Below are 21,101 nucleotides of genomic sequence, written 5' to 3' on the forward strand. Positions count from 1 at the left end.
GAATGTTCTTATGTTCAATATAATATCATACAATATATAAGAAATAAAAGAACCAACCTAGCACAGACCATTATAGCAGGCAGAAAACCCATGTAAGTGGTCTGCCAAGACCCTCAGCAATTTCGAAGTAATCCAGGGTAAACAAGGTTTGAGAACAATTGGTTTATTTGATCAGATGCAATAAATTGGAAGATGAACAGATAACTAGGCAAGATGCCAGTGGGAGCTGTTGCAAAGCCATACCAGTAGAACTGGGGTTTGCTTGTTTGCTCAGGAAGCTCGCTCAGGGCCACCCCCTAATCTGGATTGGGTATGTGAGCAAAGTGTGCAAGGCTTCTAGGCCAGAAGGCTTGAGTCCTTCTTTTGAAAAATTGAGGCTCTCTCACACACTCATTCATACTCTGTATGAATAGAACCAAGGCTTCATAACATCTTCCTCAAGCGCAGCAGCAACAGAGTCAGAAGTCCCAGTTTTTACATCTTTTTAGTGAAGAAGAATATGGTTTAAGAATAAAAATAAAACAGTTGCCCAAGTTTCTTGTTTCAGAGCGCTGCAAAGATGAGAGCACCAGGGAACATATTTCTTGTCTGAACATTTCATCTAGTAGCTCTGCTACACTATGAGTCCAGGGATGACAATTCAATGTTAATAAGTGTAAAGTGAGGCATGTTAGAGGAAAAAATTAATCTTAATTTCACATGTATGGTCATGAACTGGTGCTGGTGACTGACCAGGCACAAGAACTTGAGGTTGTAGTGGACAGCTTGATGAAGATGTTGATCCAGTGTGCGGCAGCTATGAAAAAGGCAAATTCCATGCTAGGGAAGGAATCATTAGGAAAGGAATTGAAAATAAAAGTGCCCATATCATAATATCTATGGTGCAACCACACTTTGGAATACTGTGTACTGTACAGTTCTGGTCACCTCACCTCAAAAAGGATATTGTAGAGTTGGGAAAGGTTCAGAAAAGGGCAACCAAAATGATCAAGGGGATGAAGTGACTCCCTATGAGGAAAGGGTGCAGCTTTTGGGGCTTTTTAGCTTATAGAAAAGTCGAGTAAGGGCCAACATGATAGAAATGTATAAAATTATGCATGGTGTAGAAGACGTGGATAGAGTTTTTCTTCCCTCTCATAACACTAACACTCAGGACAACCAATGAAGCTGGATGCTGGAAAATTCAGGACAGATAAAAGTACTTCTTTACACAGCACATAGTTAAACTATGGAATTCACTCCCACAAGAGGCAGTGATGACTGGCAATTGGATAGCTTTAAAATAGGATTAAATCATGGTCAGTGGCTACTAACCCTGATGGCTATGTTCTATCCCCACAGTCGGAAGCAGTATGCTTCTGAATACCAGTTCCTGGAAACTGCAAGAGGTGAGAGTGCGGTTGCACTCAGATCCTGGTTGTGGGCTTCCCATAGACATTACATTAGCCACTGTGACGCTGTGAGAACAGGATACTGGACTAGATGGGCCAGTGGCCTGATCCAGCAGACTTTTCTCATGTAAGATTGCAATTTAATGCTTTTACTTACAATGAAGCCCTATTGAACTTAGCAGACTTAATTCCATTTCTATTTGCATAGCATTCATCTACACAGATGCAATCTTAGACATTCTTATCACCAGTTGATATACATGTTTACTCAGAAATAAGTGAGTTCAAGCAGACAAATAGTGCAAGTGTATTTGTGTCTGATCAGAAGTAACCCCACTGAGTTCAATGCAATTTACTCCCAGTACATATAGGATTTCAGCATCCCCAGGAAGGGCTCGGAAATACCTTTGCACGAAACCCTGGAAAGTCGCTGCCAGTTGATAGACAATACTGGACTCGATGGACCAAGGGTCTTACTCTGACTCAGGGTAAGGCAGCTGCTTATGTTCCTATAGGAGGAAGGCTCACTGAACACTACAGTGGAACCTTCCAAAGAGTAAGCACGCACATGATCGAGTTGCACATCTCGAGGCTGGTGAGAACAAGCTGGTGACAGTTTGTGACTTCTTACAAGCGGTGACCAGATCACTCCCTAGGTAGGTGAGATGACCTTTAGGCGATTGCCTACAGATAAGGCGCCGCCATTGTGGCGAATGTGCGGCGATGTATCTGCAGCCTCGCTCTTCTTCCGAGCCCGGAAGCAGGAAGCGCTGGGCCCAACCTGCTGGATTCGCCTGCACGGAGAGTCTCAGTTCCATGCTCCTTCCTCTCCGTTCTTGTAAGAGGAATCTGTGCAGCGATTCATGGGGTGAGGTGTGGAGGCATTTGGGAGAGGGAGGACTGCTTTCAAGCGAAGGCGGGGGGAAGCAGTCGAGAGGGGTTTTTGTCACGGGGGGTGAGGGGAGTCTAGCAAGGTGTATGACAGGGAAGTGTTTGAGAAAGGGACAGCCCGAAAGGTAGACAGCCCCAGGGTGACTGCTGCCTTTGGCGGAGCCTTGGGGTGTGGGTGGCAAAAGCCCAGGCAGTTGCTGCTGTCAGTGCCCAGGACTTTCCTTGCGCCTCTCCCAGTTTGTTGCCTTGTCACTCATTTTAAGTGCGACCAAATGAGCGATAAGGCTGCAATCCTGTTCACGTTTACCTGGGAGTAAAGTCGGCCCATTGAGCTCAATGGGATTTACTTTTCAGTAGCTTTGCGCTGGTGGGCGAACAAGGGAATTGTAAATATCACTTTCTTTCCGACCGTTGGGAATGCCAAGGGCTGTCAATAAGGGAAAAGATGGTGTTTTAGGGGGTAACAATAATTGTGGCCCCCAGGCAAATGTAAGTGGGTTCTAAAACAGTTGATTTCCCCGTCTAGTAGAAATCTGAAAGTTACTATTCGAGGTAAGAGTGCACATTTGTTATTTGTACGAATTGAGGTAGTGTTTACCGTCTTAACTGTGCTACATAGCGCCTGAAGGCATTTAGGATTAGAGCCCCAGGTGTGTTGCTGATTTCATACAGGTGAGTGAATGCTTCAGTGAATTAGTGTAGGTATCATTTAAGCTATGTCTCATGAACGTTGGTGATTTGGTTTAGGTGATGGCTTTAGGTGCCTTTTACGACGATGGTTGATGTTAGGAGTTATGTTATTTTATGTATTGTTATTTTACTTGTACATGTTTGGGGTGCCACCCTATGGTGGAAGGGGCATTATAAATCATCATCATTATTATTATTAATTTCAGGAGGTATTTCTACTTCATGCAGATGTACAGAAAGTAAAACAGGCTTGATACTGAAAAGACCATGAGATGAGTTATTGTAAACTAATCTCAGCTTTAAATCTCAGTTATTAGCAGGGTTGATGATGTGCTTCCTTTAACTCTGGCATGGTTTAAACTTTGATTCTGAAAACTTGATGTAATTTATTTATTTATTTATTTTTGTTGATGTTGATACAATTAAGCTAATGAATGCAGGTAGTCCTACCTAGTGTTACAGCAGGAGTGGGGAACTTATGGCCTTCTAGGCCAACTCCCATCACAGCCCCAGCCACCCTGTGAGGATGATGAGTGGTGCAGCCTAGCAATATATGGAGGGGCACATATTTCCCACCCCTGAGTTCAAGGATTGAGGCAAAGGACATAATGGGGATTTATCGCAGCACACTTGTTAGTTGTGGGGAAAAATTACACACTGGGTGGGTGAGAGGATTACAGCCTAATGCTATCCCAGCTTGTAAAGTTCTATTGCTGCTGCCATTACAGCTTGTACTGGTGTTAGGTAGTTAGCATCCCCTTGTCTGTTTTCAGCAAGGGTCACCAACTTTTGGGCACATTTTGAAAAAATGCTGGGGGTGCCAGTCACATCATGGCTGCCATGGGGGAAACTTGATGGCCTTATAGGCCCCGTCCAACTCCACGATTCTGTGATCCTATGACAAAGCATAGGACTGGATGCAAGAACTATGCAGTGTACATGCAAAATTTAAATTAAAACTCAGGAATAGTGCCTCTAAGGCTGGAATCCTGTGCAATTGGGAGTAAGCCAACAGTTGGACTTACTTCTGAATAAACATGCACAAGAGTATGCTGAAATTTTTAAACTCTTTAACAATTATGGGGTATTCTTACAAAGAGTTATCCCTTTTGTACTGTCTTATCCCTTGGCTATAGAAACGTGGGACTAGAACGAATCTGAAAGCCATATTGCCCATCCCTCTGCATTCATGCAGCACCTTATTCAGTAAACAATGGTAACGGATAGTGTAAAGAAGTCAAAGAAAGCAATGTATATATCTGGTAACTCGAATCTCGGTGGCTCAAGTAAGCTATTGTGCCATATACAAGATGTTTAGTTTTCTCTGAATTCTACATGAAAAAATGAAATGGACTGCCTTCAAGTCGACCCCAACTTATGGTGACCCTATGAATAGGATTTTCATGGTGAGCGGTATTCAGAGGTAGTTTACCATTGCCTCCCTCTGAGGCTGAGAGGCAGGGACTGGCCCAAGGTCACCCAGTGAGCTTCCATAGGGCAGGAAAGATCTTAGGACTACAAACCAATCTTGCCTGGAAAAAAATTGGTGCTCTAATCCAGTGGTTCCCAACCTTTATGAGCATGGGACCCCCTTTATAAGCTGAAAAAAAATTGTGACCCCCTCCCCCCAGTGAGGCAGGCTGGCTGCCAGGAAGGAAGGGGGAAAGCAGCCTTTCTTTGCAGGCTTGCTTCTTTTTGCTTCACAAAAAGCCCTCTCCTCTCATTCTAAGCAAGGGCATTGCCAGTAGCGGCAGTGCAAGGAGATGGGAATCAGTGATAGTAATGCCCTCTTCTTCCTGGTAGCTCCACCCTCAGCCTCCTTTGGCATCTGCCATGTATTTTATAGGCAGATGCCTGCCCTATGTGCTCCTGAAAGACGCTTTGGCGCTTCAGCAAAAGGCCTCCCCTCTCGTTTGGAGCAAGGGGGAGGTGTCATCTGCAACGGCAGTGGAAAGCAGACAGTGTAGAGGGAGTGAAGACTTTTTTTAAAAAAATTAATAAATAATTCATTTCTTTACTGTTCACGGCCCCCTCTGGATTACTTCGCGGCCCCCCTGGGGGTCCCGGCCCTCAGGTTGGGAACCACTGCTCTAATCTGTAGAGTCTAACTAGGCCTTTTGATGAAATAGTACTAGACTTAATATCTTGTTGACAAAATTTTAACTCTTAATTTCTGTTGTATATATTATCAATATAGGTGAGGTAGGGGTTTGGGGCACTGTTCTTAAGTGGTACTTCAGTGGTTCTGTTCCTACTTCCAGGGATGTTTCCAGAAAGTAGTTATGGGAGACTTCTGTTTGACACCATGGGAGCTTTCTTGTGGTGTCCCGCAAGATTGCATTTTGTCCCCCAGACTATTTATCATCTATATTAAGCCACTGGGAGCTGTCATCTGGAGTTGTGGAGTGAAGTGTCATCAATATGTGGATGATACCCATATCTATCTCTCTGTTCCATCTGAATCAGGAGAGGTGTTTCAGGTGCTAGACAGGTGCTTGGAGGCAGTGATGGGCTGGATGTGGCTCAATAAACTGAAACCAAATCTTGAAAAGACAGAGGTGTTATGTGTTCCAGGTTATTGATTGCAGGAGATGGGAAGATGGCCTGTTCTGAATGGGGTTGCACTCCCCAGGAAGGAGCAGGTTCATAGCTAAGGAATATTCCTGGATACAACATTGTCACTTGCTGGACAAGTGACCTTGGTGGCTAGGAGTGCCTATTTCCAGCTCTGGCTGGTTCACCAGGTATGGCCCCGTTCGGACAGAGATAACTTGGCCACAGTATTCCATGCTCTGGTAACTTCCAGATTGGATTATTGCAACACACTCTATGTGGGGATATCGTTGAAGACAATCTGAAAAGTTCAACTGGTCAAAAATGCATCAGCCAGATTTCTGACTGGGTTGCTTTTAGAACTCATATAACACCTGTTCTAAAACAGTTGCACTGGTTGCCAGTTGGTTTCTGGACCCAATTTAAGGTGGTTGAACTTGTGTATAAAGCCCTAAATGACTCAGGTCCCAAATATCTGAGAGACCACCTCCTTCCTTACAGGCCCTCTTGGGTGTTAAGATCAGGAGACAGGGCCTTCTTGATAGTTCTGCTGCCCTCAGAAGTTTTTTTTTGGGGGGGGGGTGACCTGGAAGAGGGCATTCTCTGTGGCAGCCCCTAAGTTATGGCATTCTCTCTCCACAGAGGTGCACCTCGCACCTTCATTGTACAGTTTTCAGTGAATGTTAAAGACGTATTTACCCTGGCCTTTGGCAATGCTTTCAGGACCCACGCTATTCTTGTGAATGTAATGTGTGTTAAATTACTGTATTTTAAATATCTATTACGTGCGCTGGGACCTGCTGTTGCTGCTGCTTTTTCTTTTTCTTCTACATCTCAGGCGGTAGAGAAAGTAAGAATTCTGAAGCACATCTTATGCCGGAAAAAAATGATATCAAAACTCCTCTTGCCACTTGGCCCATTTTGGACTCTCTCTCTCTTTTTACATAGGAGTTGAGCATTTCTCACTCTAGCACATGATTGTATAGAATCATCATATGCTAGGACATTGGGGGTTACTTCAGGACTAGCTTGAACCTCTGGATATTTCCTGCTCTCAGCATCTTGTTGTCACGTTTTCTGTTGTTCAAGAATGGGCTGGCCTTGATTCTAAACCGGTGAGAGTTTCATAAATAACACAATACCCTTGTAGAAAAAGAAACAATGACTTGTAGGCTCAAATGTTGACCTATAACTTTGTTTGTGCATATTGTTCTTCCTGTCCCTTGATCAGAAATAGCTTGTGTGAGTGGGATCCTCATTTGTAAAAGCTGGGCGTAGGTAAAACTGCATTCGGAGCAGCAGAGCTACTCTGATTTCTGATAATGGAAGGTCTGACGCTTAATTTTCATATTTTTGTGCTGCCCTTGATAAAATATCTCTAGCTCAGCATCCTGCTTCCAACCATGGCTAGCCAGATGTTTTCATGGAAGCTCACAAACAGAGCATGAAGGCAACCGCTTCCCATCAAGTGGTATTCATAGATGAAGAACAAAGAGTCTTGTGGCACTGTAGCCTAACATGTTTATAATGGCGTAAGCTTTTGTGGACTGCAGTCCACTTTCTCAGATGCACTGTTATCCATGAGACCTTGTGCCATAATAAATTGCTAGGGCTGAATCCAACTAAGTCATTGCACAAATAAAACAATTTCCATCTGTGCAATGGAATTTCCCTTTTCTCTCCTCCTCCTGCATCCCTCCCTCAATTGCTCTGGAGGGTAAGAGAAAACCCCCCCCAAAGATTTAGGGGGCACGGGGGGAGGAGAGGGAAGAAAAATTCTGTTGCATGAGTGAGGTAATTCCATTTGCGCAGTAACTTCCATTCCTCTTGGTGCCAACTTGCACATTTTAGTGCAAACAAAACAAAATGATATTTTCATAGGATTCACTATGCATTTTACTGAGATGAATAAACTAGCCCTATTTTAGAATGTTGAGGTGCAGTGAGTTACGCTAATGTGCCCTCACAGCTAGCTTTGCCATTTTAACACAGAAACCTTGCTTAGATTAAGAATTTGCTATCTTCTCTTGTGATCTTCCTTACGGCACTGGAACATTTTGTTTCTTAACATTTTTGAATTTTTTCTAATAGGATTTTTTACCGGAGGATATGGAGCTTTCTGCCAGCGAACTCAGCATTTATGATAAACTCTCAGAGACCATTGACTTGGTGAGACAAACTGGTTATCAGTGTGGCATGTCTGAAAAGGCCATTGAGAAATTCATCAGACAACTCTTGGAAAAAAATGAGCCCCAAAGGGGACCCCCACGTTACCCTCTTTTGATGATTCTCTATCAGGTAAAGCATTTGTGGATGATCTTGCCCTTCGCTATATCTTTTCACAAAGTGGACCACAGTTTGACACCACCATAGAGTGAAACCTAATGGACAGAATATAATAAAGAAAACTGCTTGAATCACAGCAGTATTTTTAGTTATCATACTTATTGTCTCTGAGGAATGTTAGAAAGAATTGGCACAGAGGGTAAAGGTTCTAGTCTCTGGATGCCTGACTTAGTTTGGTTACTTAAAGCTGATTGCATGTTTGTGTTGGAGCCATTGCTGTATTATTAAATGCATGAGGAGCGCAGTATACAACTGTTGTGTAGGCAAGAGCATGTACTGAGTGATGTACATTACAAGTAGCATTCTCTCATTGATGATTGGTTCACTAGAATGTTTTGATCCTTCTTTTCTGCAACAGCTTTTGCCAGGAGACAGTGAGACTAGAGCAGGTGTGGGGAAGCAGGGGCCCTCCAGATGTTGTTGGTCTCCAACTCCTAACAACTCTAGCCAGAAAGGCCGGTGGTAAGGGCTGATGGGAGCTAGAGTCCAATAACATAGGGAAAGCCACAGGTTCCCCATCCCTGGACTAAACGTTGTCAGTTGCCAGGGCTGTGACCTGTTAAGAGCTCCACCTACCAGAAACAGTGTTTTTATTTATTTTTTCCCTCATTTGGTGCCTGGTCAGAGATGTCAAGTGTTATCTCTGATCTTGCCAAACCCTACACAAAAAATTGTGATGGCACAGTAATCTCTAGGGCATTCTTGTAATTCATGTTTCGAAAACTCTTCACTGGTAATGCCACATCAGACAGTGATGAAGCCCTCTTAGGCCAAGATTCCCAGTGCCTTCCCAAAAGGTAGAACTCTCCCTGGGGAAATGTGCTAGATGAAGTCCATTTTAAGGTCTGTTTCTCAGTCTTCCCACCCCAGTCAATTCCCCCTTTAAATAAAGGCCTTGTCTTTAGCACTGCTGTGACGCCCTTCCCTGGCTCTCCCTGTCAGGTTCCTACCTGCTCGTGGCTACTGCCTTTCACTAGGCACCACCAGGGACTCCACCAGTCCGGACTGTCCTTTTTTATGGTTTCTCTCTCCGCTCTAGCACAGATCTCAATAGATCCCCCTGCTAGGCAGCACCACCAGTCACGTTCTACAACCAATGTTCCCAGAGACCTTGCCTGAGTCTCTCTATCCGGTTACATTCGTGACTGCGTGCCTATGCTGTTCCCAACCCCCTTGTATCAATGCAGATAACTCATAACTCGAGGTTGCTCTGGATACTTATAATGTTATCTTCTCCTCTTCACCGCTGCCACCATTTGTTACTGTTTCCCTTCAGCCTTGGTTATTACCTTACCCTCCCTTCTGGTCTGTGAAACCCCAGCCAAGGATCAGGCCTTCGGTAAACCAAAATAGTATTTATTAAATAACATTAATAACAAGATAACTTTGATAATGATCTACAAGCTTATGGTTTCATCTATTACTGTGATATTTGACTTATTACTAATCCGAACTCCACCTCCCTCTTTCTCCACACTCTCCTGACATACACCAACTCACACCCACCTCCCAACTCCACCAAAACAACCCACTCACGTCCACACAGATTCAACTGTCATCCTTCCATTTATACTCTCAGCCATCCAGACACTCAGCCAATCATCCAGCATTCTACTGCTTATTTACTCCCCCCTCCTCTTTCATTCCACTTACCATGTATCTTCTATACAAACAGCACTTACCATATATACATTAATACAGGAACATCACAACTGCATCATGATTTAAAATTATGAGATTGAAGATTTTTTGGTGCAAAATGCTACAGTATTGTCACGCTGAGTGGCAAGATCCGAAGGGGGCTTCCAAGTAGGTTCCTCACTTGAACACACCAGCCCTCTTTGGAGCATGCCACTCAACGCAGCAAGGTTGGCAGTGGAAGGGACAGTGTACAACCTTATGCCTCCCACAAAATTACAGATTGTTAACACCTGATTAGGGCTACCGGTGAAGGCTGATGTCACTCCCATGTTTTTGGATTTTGAATTTTGGAACTTGGAAAAACCCTTAACTGATAAACTTTAGTCAAGAAATAACAATCAGATGTGAGGAATCTATTTATGACATAGAATGTGTGCAGGAAAGCTTGTATATGCAAGTAGTGGATTGTGCCCATTTCCCCCCTTCTCCCCATGAGTCTCCCCTAATTTCCAAAAGTAACTTCCTATGCAATGCTAGCAGTGGATCTGTGTGGTCAGATGTACTATTGTAGGTGCAAAGCTAGCCATGTAGTTTTCTTGATCATTGCCACAGAATAAACAAGTTTGCAATGTGAAAAAAATAGCTGTATATGTGCTCATTTGCTTCATCTGGGATTTTTAAAATCCTTTAATTCCATGTAAGTATAAGCAATAACCAACCTGTATGCTAGGAGCAGGGGACCCGTGTTTGTCCAGATGTTGGTGGGGTACAACTCCTATTATCCTTGCCTATTGACTCCATGTTGGGAGCTGGAATCCAGCAATATTTAGAGGGCCTCAGGTTCCCTGTATTCTCCACTAACTGACATGTAGTGTTGTGGAATTAGGTCTTACCAATGAACCGAAAGCCACTCCTGAGTGATCAAGCCAGAAGACAGTGGGAACAAGCAAAAGGAGTGTTGGGACTGCGCCAAGATAAAATGTTTGAATGTTTTATCTCTGTTTTAAAAGTTTATTGAAAGATTCCAATTGGCACAGCCAGAGGTTCTCTTGTGAGTCACCCGTTGCAGGAATGGTAGAATACAAAATTACATATGCCCAGTAGTCCTGATCTTTCATACTCACACACTCACACAAGGAACTAGTGGCCAACCAGTACTGTAGCGAGGAAGAAGAGACTTGGAGAAGGAGAGGAGGCACACTCACAGAGTTTTGGGTGGTAGGCTATGGTAGAAAACTTCTCAAATCTTCTGGTGAAGCTGGGGTGTCTTTATAGTCAGGTTTTGATGTTCTTTTGATATCTTTACTGAGCCCCGGTATCTCACCCATCAGTTGGTCAGCTGGCACTTGTAGTGATGTCAGTCTCTTGGCACATCTGTGTTCTCAGGACCGCATCTCTTCTTTCTCATACCAGCTTGGTGCCTATCAAGGGTACTGGTCATGGGATCTTTTTTAGGATACTCAGACTTACATTAGAATTATAACATTTGTTTATGGTTGATGTATTCCAGACACCCTCCAGTTGTTGTTGCCTTAATAACTTTCAGTGCCTCCAAGCCTCCAGTTTCAGCCATAAGCCCTAGAAGAGAAATTCATTCACACCCACACATCCTCTGCATGTTATCATAACATAGACCACTCTGTCATCCGTGACCTTGGGTAACTAGCTGGTTCCATAGTACATACAAACAATGTAACAGACACTGCTTTGTTTTGCAAAGATGGAGAAAGTTATAAACATTCCTTCCTTTATCTCAAACACTGCATTTCTGACATTTTCAATACTAAGAGCATTTCTTATATATGTTTTAAAGATACAGTTATATATGTGACTACAATGATAGAATAATATTTATAGTAAATGCAGAGCAGAAGCATATAGAAATATTTCAATAGCAGTATCAGTAATAAGTGGCATGAATATATGTGCATAAAGGTGTTCAGGCATTGATACATATAAGAAGGAGGAAATATACAATAAGTATACTTTAATTCATGTCACCATCCCTGCTGTATAATTTCACGTTGCAAACTTTGGTGTTAAAAGTTACTCACCTCAGCAAATTATAACAGACACGCACATGTGATTACCTGAAAGGGGAAGTTCTTACTCTGAATGTTTGCCTGGTTACTATAGTGTGATTAATCTATTGTTTCCCTTCTCTTGCAGGGCCTCTTTACCCTGGGGTTAGTTTTACTAACTGCTTATTTCATGATGCATCCACATACCCTTTCGCCGCCTGAAATGACGCTCTCCAGAGCCCATGCCTGGGGCTCCCTCATTAGTCATATCCGGCTGTTGCCTTTACCCATTACCAAGAAGTATATGCTGGACAGTAAGAAAATTATTTATGTATTTACTTAACCATAACAGATATAGAGAAGACATGGGATGCATTAATGGTGGCACACATGATAATGTGCTAAGAGAATACCTTCAAAGAAAAATATTCAGTAATGGCTCCCTACCTTTCATTGTAAAGTAATTCTGCTTTTTACAAGAGCAAAATGAAAACCACTACCAAGATCTATGAAGCCTGCCTGCAGTAAGCACTGACTGCTCAAAGATTCCATTTTGTCTTTACAACAAAGCTTAGCAAATTGGCTCCAGTGAGCATGTTCTGACACATCACACTATGCAACATGGCAACCTGCTAGCATAGGCAGAGACTAATTCTGTGCAGAATAATTTAAACAGCACAGAGATGTCTGCTTACTGGTGGGCAAGTGGTTTAGTTCTGGAGTTTTGAAGAGTGAAAAGCAACCAGTTATCATTGGCCCCTTGTTTAACAAATCTGCACTTCATGAAATTGGTGCACGGTTGCACAGTTTGTGCAAGAGTAGTGTGTTAAAAAGAGGTTCTGGAGTAGCCACATCTGACTAAGTGAGGATTTTCTGTGCTCCTATTAAGCACCCTCTTTCGACCTAGCACGAGCAGCCTGCGCCAGAGCGGAGTTTCCAGTTTTTTGGTTTTTCCTGGAAGTCCTCTGGCTGTATGACTGGCAGGTGCAGCTTTTTCTGGCATGGATTACTTGTCACACAGCTTTTCTTTTTCTGGAGCCCTGCCAGAAAAAAATAATTTGGTAAATTTGTCCATAGTTTTAACTGGACTCCAAGAAGGCTTGCATTCATCTTTTCAGCAGCTGAATCAGACTTCGCCCATTGCTGGCTTTGCACTTGTCATTTGCATGTATGTGCTTGATATGTTATCACCAGTCACTGGGGATATATGGTAATGCTCCTAAAATGTTAAAATCCTGGTGAACTGTAGTTTCTTTTTCCACTTAGCTAAATATTTAAAACATTTATTTAGTTGCATTTGGAATATTTCAACAGTCAAAGCATACAGAAAGAGTCTGATCAAGAGGCCGCTAATGGCAATGTGGCCATTAACTCTGGTAATAAATGTAAAAACCATTGGCAAACAACTCAAGCACTGCCGCCAGTGCCCTGAAACATTCCCAGCAGTGTTTATGTAGGATTACTGTGGGCTTGGTGTTTTCAACTCTGCACTGAACTTTGGCTCAGAGCTCTGTAAATCTGATTTCAGCAGGTAGGTTGTGAAAGGTGGTAGTGGAGACCTCTTCTGTTTGTTGTTGCTATAGTGAGTGAAATGTGCAAGTCAGGAAATGGAACAATCTAGGTTTCTGTCGCCAAAAATGAGGAAGGCACTCCAAGGAAACTCAGAATGGGACTAGCCTGTTATAGCAGAACTTGGTATTCATTTGCTGCAGGAAGGTTGCAGAGCAGTTAACTCTGACATAATAAACCATCAGGACTTAATATAAACCAGACATGGGTGTGGGTAACACTGTCGGAATTGCAGCTAGCTGAAAGGTCATCGCAATGTGCTGCTTCCTCAGGCAGCTTGGTTAAAAACCTTACCATTTCTACATATGTTGCTTTCTTTAAAAAGAATTCTCCAAAATCCAAGAAAATATTATTCCAAGGAATGTGTGGCACATAGATTGTCACAAACTAAAAAACAACAACAGTTGAGCATAAACTTGTATGCTTTTTCCTTGGTGACTTTTATCTTTACAAGGGGTAGGTGCGGCAGAAGGTAGACTGGGATCTGCTTGTAGATCTAGCTGATTTGCAGTGGATTAGCAAGGGCTGCCTCCCAATTTATTTATTTTTAGCAACAACAAAACAACCTTTTCCACCTAAATTAGGCTGTTGGAATGAAGAAAGGTAACCAGGGCTAAACACTTCCCTGGTTGAAATTGTAGCCTTCCAATATGCTTTTCGTTAAATGAACACGCAACACTGTTTTTTCATTACACACATGTGTTTGATGTGTAGTTTGCCACTCTGAAGTTCCAGTCCTGTGCCTAATTACTTGGAAGTTAGTCTGATTTTGTGCAACAGGACTCACCTGAGAGAGTGGTAGCACCGGCAGAAAGACCTCCTGTTTTATCTTAACACGTGGGGAGATGCATTCAGGAGAAGATGCTCCCCCAGCTATACTTAAATATGTATCAGGTATGTTTACCTGTCCAGCACTTTGAAATTTTCAGTTATCTGTCATGAAGATAGCTAACAAGACTGCAAAAACATTTTGGCCCCATTTAAATTGGGGAACAGATTAGCGTTCTCTATTAACAGGTTTGTCAGTTTTTCGTGTCCGCATTCTTTGCAGATGAACATGATGTGGAGTTGCTACAACCATGTCTGGAAAAAAAAAAGTCCTTTATCACTTTTCAGCAGCTGTGCTTGCTGTTTTCTTGCCATTAAAAGGAGTATCTGGGTTCTGTCCAGGTTAACAGAAAGAAGGCATGATTATGCAATGGCTGATGATGTGTAAGCAGCCTTTACCCTAATTTTAGTTAGCGCTATCTCCCTGCATATTCATCTTCGAACATCTCATCCAAAGTGTTGAAAGCACATTTTTCTGGAATCAGATATCATGGGTATCATAGTCCAAAATTGCTTGTGAAAATTTTGGTCAGTCTGACTCAAAGTCTCAGGCAAAATTAGAATTATGGAAGCTGCTATTATTGCTATTGTTATTGTTCCAAGATCATAGATTTAAAACAAGGTGAACTACATAACGTACTGGGTGAAACCCAACAGAAGTAGGGTTATCTGGGGACATGATTACTCTCGGCATCAGGGTGTGTTCGTGTAAAGTCCTCCTTTTGGTCTTAGTATGGAGAAGTCTCTTTAAGGTGATGGTAGTATGGAGATATGCCAACATTAGTTCCTCCCACATTTCTGAATTCCTTTGGCATACCAGATAAAAGGCCAGAAATGATGACATAGTCTGGCAGGTGTTTCTTCTTCTCTGAGATTGCTTGGAAAACTAGAAATAGGAATGTGGTGGGAAGAGCAGGATAGACTCTTGGGTTAGGCTTAGGATATTTTCAGAGGCGTGTGGTTTAAAGTGGTGAGGTAAATGCCTATAAGGCACTTCAAGTTGGTATATCTGCAATGTGCCTTGTCAGCGATAAACAGCAACTAAAGTCTGAAAGGATACGGTTGATAGAAGCAGTGATGAATCTTTTTACATTTCAAAACCCTTCAACAGTATCTACAAGCCCTAATTTATGAACAAGGGTGTGGTTAGCAAGACTGTTCATTTGGGAAAACTTGCAGCAACAATATCTATCTTTTTGGCTCTCTATCTTAGCCTGAGACATGTTTGACTTCCAGCCAATGTTCAGGGCCTTCTCAGGCTAAATCTATTGAATAGTCTCAATTGAGTCTGGTCTAGAGCATGCACAAAGATTCCCTCTGCAGATTGCATAGCTCTTTCCCACCAGAAAATACTGATGCCTCAAGAGGGTGACGTTTATTTATATTGGCCCAGTTGCAGCAGCTATCCACCATTATGGAGTGAACTATAATTGATGCCCCATTGCTCTTATTGGGTTTTAATAATGCTGTGCTGAATCTCATTGTAAACAGCCCTCTGACTTATAACCTGAGGCCTAATCACAGGCATATGTGTAGGTGCATATTTTAAATGTCCAGGCTGGTTTTGTAGAGATGGGTGGTGCAAGTTCTTTTTTAAACATATGGCTTTATTTTTGGCCATTCAGTAGTAGATTTCTTTGTCTGAAATTTCTCATAGCCAACCAGCTCCACATTATTGTGGGAAACTGGAAAGCAGAAAGCTCTTTCCTTATTTTGAATTTAGGGTTGTATTTTGTATTTACCTGGCCACAAAATATAGGCTTATTGTTGGTTATTGGGGGAACTGTTGGGAAGCCCCCTTAAAATGAGGTTTGCCATGCAAAGCTTAATGTTGAACATATTCTAAGAGTATTAGCTATTAAAGAATTTCTTGAGCATTGCATATCCTCTATAAATTATTAAGCAATGCTTTGCAAGTTGACTAGATACCCAGAATTGGGTATTTTAACATCTTGTTTCTAGTTGTAGAAACAGCTTATGAAAATGTTTCCTTATATTCTTTAGTAGCCTAAAGAAATTGGAAGAGATCTTAACATGGCTTCCCAAAGATTCAAGGAGTGGGGCTTCTGTTCTCTTTGCCATTCCTACCACAGTCCCACACAGCACAGAACTATGCTGGATCGCCTTCTCTACATTCTTTTCTTTGAAAATATTGGGACCGGGGGGTGGGGGAACAAAGTGCAAATTTAGGAATGGAATAAGTGCAATAAGTAACTCCCCCCATTTTATTTTGGACCCAGAATGTTGATTTTTAGATGTGAGTGCACATAGCCCTAGTGGTAATTTCAGCATGTTAAGTGCTCAGTTTCGCAAAGCTGAGAGGGAGCATTTCCTTCCCTGCTTCGAGATTGGTATACTTATCATTATGTAAAACATAATGTGTCCCCTTCTCCCTCTCCCCTCTTCCCCCCCCCCCAAGCCCATGTAACAAGCATGTGTATTGCATAAAAATCCAGTTTAGACATCTGGTTTCCACTGAACCATGTCTGTTGTTCCAGCCAGCTGGGGTGATTTGAAGATGAGAGCACCAGAACTCTTGTGACTTGAAATTTGAGGTTATAAAAGTTGTGTTTCTTTTTAATTAACTTCTAAAGTCTATGCCTTTTCTGTTCATGCTGAAGCCCAGTTTTCAAAGTTTTTTGAATGAATGAATCTTTTATTGTTCAGAGCCATAGGCCGCCACAATGAAATACATTTAAAAGGAAAATACAAAAAACATGTTAAAATACAAATCATATTACAGTAAAATGCAGTTCAACAGCATAGAGTAGAAAAATATAAATACGTTTCAAATAAAATTTCCACTCCTTATCTGCCACTTTTTATCTGCAATCTTAAGAGCTAAAACTTCCCCCTCAAAAAATGAAAGTTGAGAGTTTGAAATCACTATTGAATACATATACCAGTCTCTGAATCCTTGTCATAAAGATGACTTAATGGATTTAACACTTATATCCTTATGAGGTTATCATAGCAACGGCATCTTCCAACCTTTTCCAATGAGTCACGATGTGGTACATTACAACAAGTTCTACAGTTACTTTACCATTTTCTCCGAAAACCTCTAGTGACAGATAGGAATAAGGGAGGAGGATGGGGTCTCTCCATTCAGGTTATACCAAGTCTGTGGCTAACATAGAAACTGTTGGGGACTTGTATCAGTTCATTGCTTCACAGCAAAATCCCCTATATGTGTCTACTCAGATGTAAGTACAATTGTGCTTACTCCCAGGGAACTGAGTATAGCATTGTTTTCTTAATCACCCTAGTCTTTTACTCTCAAAGAAGGATTCATACTATCCAGGTTTCTGTGGGTTAATTTTGGTGATTTGTGGATTCAAAACTTGCTTTAGCTATGTTTTTTTTTAAATGTCTAAATGAAGTCAGAGACTTGTGTTTCTACATTTGAGTGAATCCAAATCATGCGTTAGTTTCTCTAACTGAATAGTAAATATGTTTTTAGTTTTGTACAGATATATTTTTGTACACTGCTTAAAGGTTTTGTTACAATCAAGTGAGATACAAATTTTGTTGAATAAAATAAAAAACTGTTCCCTGTGCAGAAAAAAAGGACACCTTTACAATGAGTTGCTTTATATTTTAGCCCCAGTGCTTCTCTGTTTGCTTGTGTAATACTAAGTTGTAAGCCAGAGCAGTAATAGCAGCGAGGTAGCAATTGTGAGCACGGCATGGTCACTTTTGGAGTCTGAATATGTCTACTGAGCAGGGAAAAGTCACCTCTGCTTGGAGCGGTCTTGGCTGTTGTAGAACATAGTACAACTGTTGTTGTTTTTTGTTGGCACAGACCTTTGTTTTGTCAGTATGCTTTAAAGAATCTCAGTATCATTTTGAATTAGTGCAACTGCATAAATCTAAAGAAGGCCCCATCGCCTGTAGTGATCTCATCTGTTAGCTGAGAACTTTACTCCTCTTGAATTAAGTAAATAGTTTGGCATGGGATAGCCCAGTACAGGCACGACACTTCTACCTAGTCAGGCCAAGAAACAGTGCAGGCTGTTACCACAGCTATGCAGGGTGGATGCATATTACAGACTGCAGGTTGGATAATCAAAATGTGATCCAACCCACGGAGAACATGTGGTGTTGCTGAGCTTATTCAGCTCCTGACGTGAAAAAACATTCTAAATGTGACTTTACTTGAGCTTATTTGTTGTATGATCTAGCCCATATGGAATTTTTTTTTTTTAAAAAAAACAGCGAACTGATGATATTGGTGTGACCCCACTTCCAATTCTGGTTTGTCTGTCCAATTTCTGTATAATTCTGGGCAAAGTTTTTCACATGGTCCAGGATCAAAAGACATACTTTAGGTACACTGAAGGGACTGGGTTTGCCCAGTGGGATTTTTGAACGCTTGCCTTTGAAACACAGTAACTTTTGCCATATACTGTATCAAACTCCTTTTGAAACTCTTTAAAATGTGAAAGCAATTTGGCATGTGTCAGAGGTGGCAGCTATTTTGAGAAATGCCATTCTGAAATCCCCTTTTGGGACTAGTTTGTTTAAAACATCTATGTTCCACACACTGGGGGACCCCAAAGGTGGCTGGCAAACAATGCTTAAAACGCAACAATAAAATAGCAACAAATTAAACAAACATGAACAAATCTGAAAAACAGCATCAATAGCAAAAGAACAAAACCAGTCTAGTCTAGTGACTAGAGCCAACTTGGAAATAGGAATGAGTGGGAGTGGGGTGCGGCGACAACATCAGTTCTGTATGTGAAAGGCATGTTGAAACAAAATTATCAATTAGGTATTGAAATGTCAACAGAGAGTAACTAAAGCCTCCCAGGACAGAGAATTCTACACTCTGAGTACAATAACCGTGAAGATGCTTGCTTGAATACCCACGGGCTGCACTTCTGTCAGGGGTGGAGCAGTGCCTCCATTGGAGACCTAAGTGGGTAGGAGAGAATGGTCCTTTAAATGACCTGGTTCCAAATTATTTAGGTCTTTAAAGGTAACAACAAACAATTTGTGGCTTGGAAACTGACTGGATGCTCCAAAAAACAGGCCTCAACCAGTACTTCAGCTGTTACAAAATGTTGGCGCTAAAGTTTTCAAATGCTTTTCAAAGGCAGCTGTCACACAGAGTGCATTCCAGTTGACCAGACTAGGTGCAACCAGGACTTCTATCATGGTGGCCAGGTCCATCTTCTCCACGAAAGGGCTCTGCTGTATGCAGTTGTGAGTTCTCTAGATCTAGGCCATTGTGTCTTAACTTCCGGACTCCCTTAGCTCTTCAAGGTGCACTTTTCCTATAAAACTAGCTTCAGAGCGTGTTGAAGTTTGCTATTGTCTGTGAAGTGATTAAATATTAAACATTATAGATAGATTGAAATACCAGTTATATAGTTATTTTTATTAAAAGCGTCTGGTGACTTTTATGGACAGGCAAGAAAAAATGTGGGTAATGATGATACAGCATTCAGTCTGACCTCAGGATTGAGTGACAGACTGACTCTTATATGAAGCAGGTGAGCCTCCCGTGTAGAGATATCTACACCACTGGTCAGTGGGGGGAAAGCAACAGCAGAGTCAAAACACGTGGTATGGCAGCAGAAGGAACTGGGCAAGGAGCAAAGCAGCTGCGAGCTCCTCTCTGGGAGCCTGTACATTTATGCTAAGTCAAGGTTTGGCTTAGTGTGATGCATGAACCAGGCCAAAGTTGGACTATACTGTCTAATGAAGATGAAGATTGACTTCCGGGAAGGGTGACTTAGCCTGTGCCTGCTTTTGAGACGGGCTCCTGCCTCAAAAGAAGCTTATTCAGATATATCAGTCAGTTTTTTCTTTTTTTTTTTGACTGATTAAACTTCTCCCGGGTAGGGAGAAACGAAGAGATTAACCTCAAAGCCTATTTTTGTTGGGACGACCAGATCTCATTAATTTATGGGACGAGGTCCAGCCGACGAAGGTGGGACGGATTTTCAACAGCAAGCTCTATCTGTTAAAGCGAACGTTCATCTTATCTTCTAAGAGAGAACGCACTAACAGGCAAGCACCCTTCTTTCTATATTTTTCTTTTACTTGACTTAAATTGTTGCTGTTTAAAAGAGATTTGCCAGATTGATCAGTTTTTGACATCTCACTGGGGAGCCATAACTTCTCTCTGCTACGCACTAATTAATAGCTTATCTCTGTTTTTGTTGCAAAAAGCTGTCCTGGATTTGCATTCTAAAGATATACACAGAAGAGGGATTTCTATTCCAGATTTTTATTTTGAAAAATATTATACTGTTTTGAGACTACTCTCTTTTTGGTCTATTTTATTTTGACGAATCTGTTTCTTGACGATTGCCATTAATTGTTTCGATCCTGGGAACTGCATTTTGTTTACTTAACTATTGGAGAGATAAGGCTGTCTGCTCTGTTTATACTGTGATGTCACCAAGTTTGGAGTATTAACCCAATTGTTGCTGAAATAAGAAGTGGTTTTCCTATATTTTTCTTTTAAAATGGCAATTAAGAAAGTGGCTGAAAATCTGGAAATAACTATGTTTCAGAAAATAATGGATGAGATTGAGATAATGAAAATTGAATTGAGTAAAATGAAGCAGGAGATTAAAGATATAAGGGTCCCTGTGAGAGAGGTGACCCTGGAAGGGGTCCCTGTGAGAGAGGAGACCCCGGAGATTGGAACAGGGGTCCCTGTGAGAGAGGTGACCCTGGAGACTGGAATAGGGGTCCCTGTGAGAGAGGAGATCCCGGAGATTGGAACCAACGTGGAACAGGAACAAGATTTGGAGTCTATGGACTTTAGAAATAAAATCTATTGTTTGGAACTCAATGTTATCTCTGAAGAAATGAATGAAGATTCTAGAGATAAAGTTATCAATGGCATGGATAATCTTCTGGACTGGAATGATGTGATGGAGCCCAATATAGAGAAAATCTATGGAATTAACTGCAGCCATGTGACAATGGAAAAACTTTTAAGAGATGACCCAGTGTATTTTGAAAAAAAGAACAGAGATATGATTTTACAGCAGTATTTCAGCAACCTATTCAGAATGGATGGCAAGAAAATATTTGGGATAGAGGTAATCCCCATCAGACTCTTACTATATGACTATGGCTTTGACAGCAAGATTATTATGGAATACTGATAATGGAAGATTGGATATTGAAATTACTGGACTTAACA

General features: G+C 41.7%; 1 protein-coding gene across 4 annotated transcripts in view; it reads left to right on the plus strand.

Moving 5' to 3' along the window:
- The first annotated feature begins 2,011 nt into the window (after positions 1–2,011).
- Positions 2,012–21,101, plus strand: part of C6H6orf89 (chromosome 6 C6orf89 homolog) — a 37,061-nt gene continuing 17,971 nt past the window's right edge. The window contains exons 1-4 of one of the 4 annotated variants that reach the window (XM_061632453.1): positions 2,180–2,259; positions 6,474–6,640; positions 7,617–7,823; positions 11,682–11,847. In XM_061632453.1, the coding sequence (XP_061488437.1) occupies positions 7,635–7,823; positions 11,682–11,847 (355 nt within the window). In that variant the 5' untranslated portion in view covers positions 2,180–2,259; positions 6,474–6,640; positions 7,617–7,634. Of the gene's footprint in view, positions 2,048–2,126; positions 2,260–6,473; positions 6,641–7,616; positions 7,824–11,681; positions 11,848–21,101 lie in introns of those variants that run through there. The other 3 variants (XM_061632456.1, XM_061632457.1, XM_061632455.1) reach the window with 3 other exon arrangements.

Source organism: Rhineura floridana, chromosome 6 (assembly GCF_030035675.1).
Source record: "Rhineura floridana isolate rRhiFlo1 chromosome 6, rRhiFlo1.hap2, whole genome shotgun sequence".
Classification (NCBI taxonomy): Eukaryota; Metazoa; Chordata; class Lepidosauria; order Squamata; family Rhineuridae; genus Rhineura; species Rhineura floridana.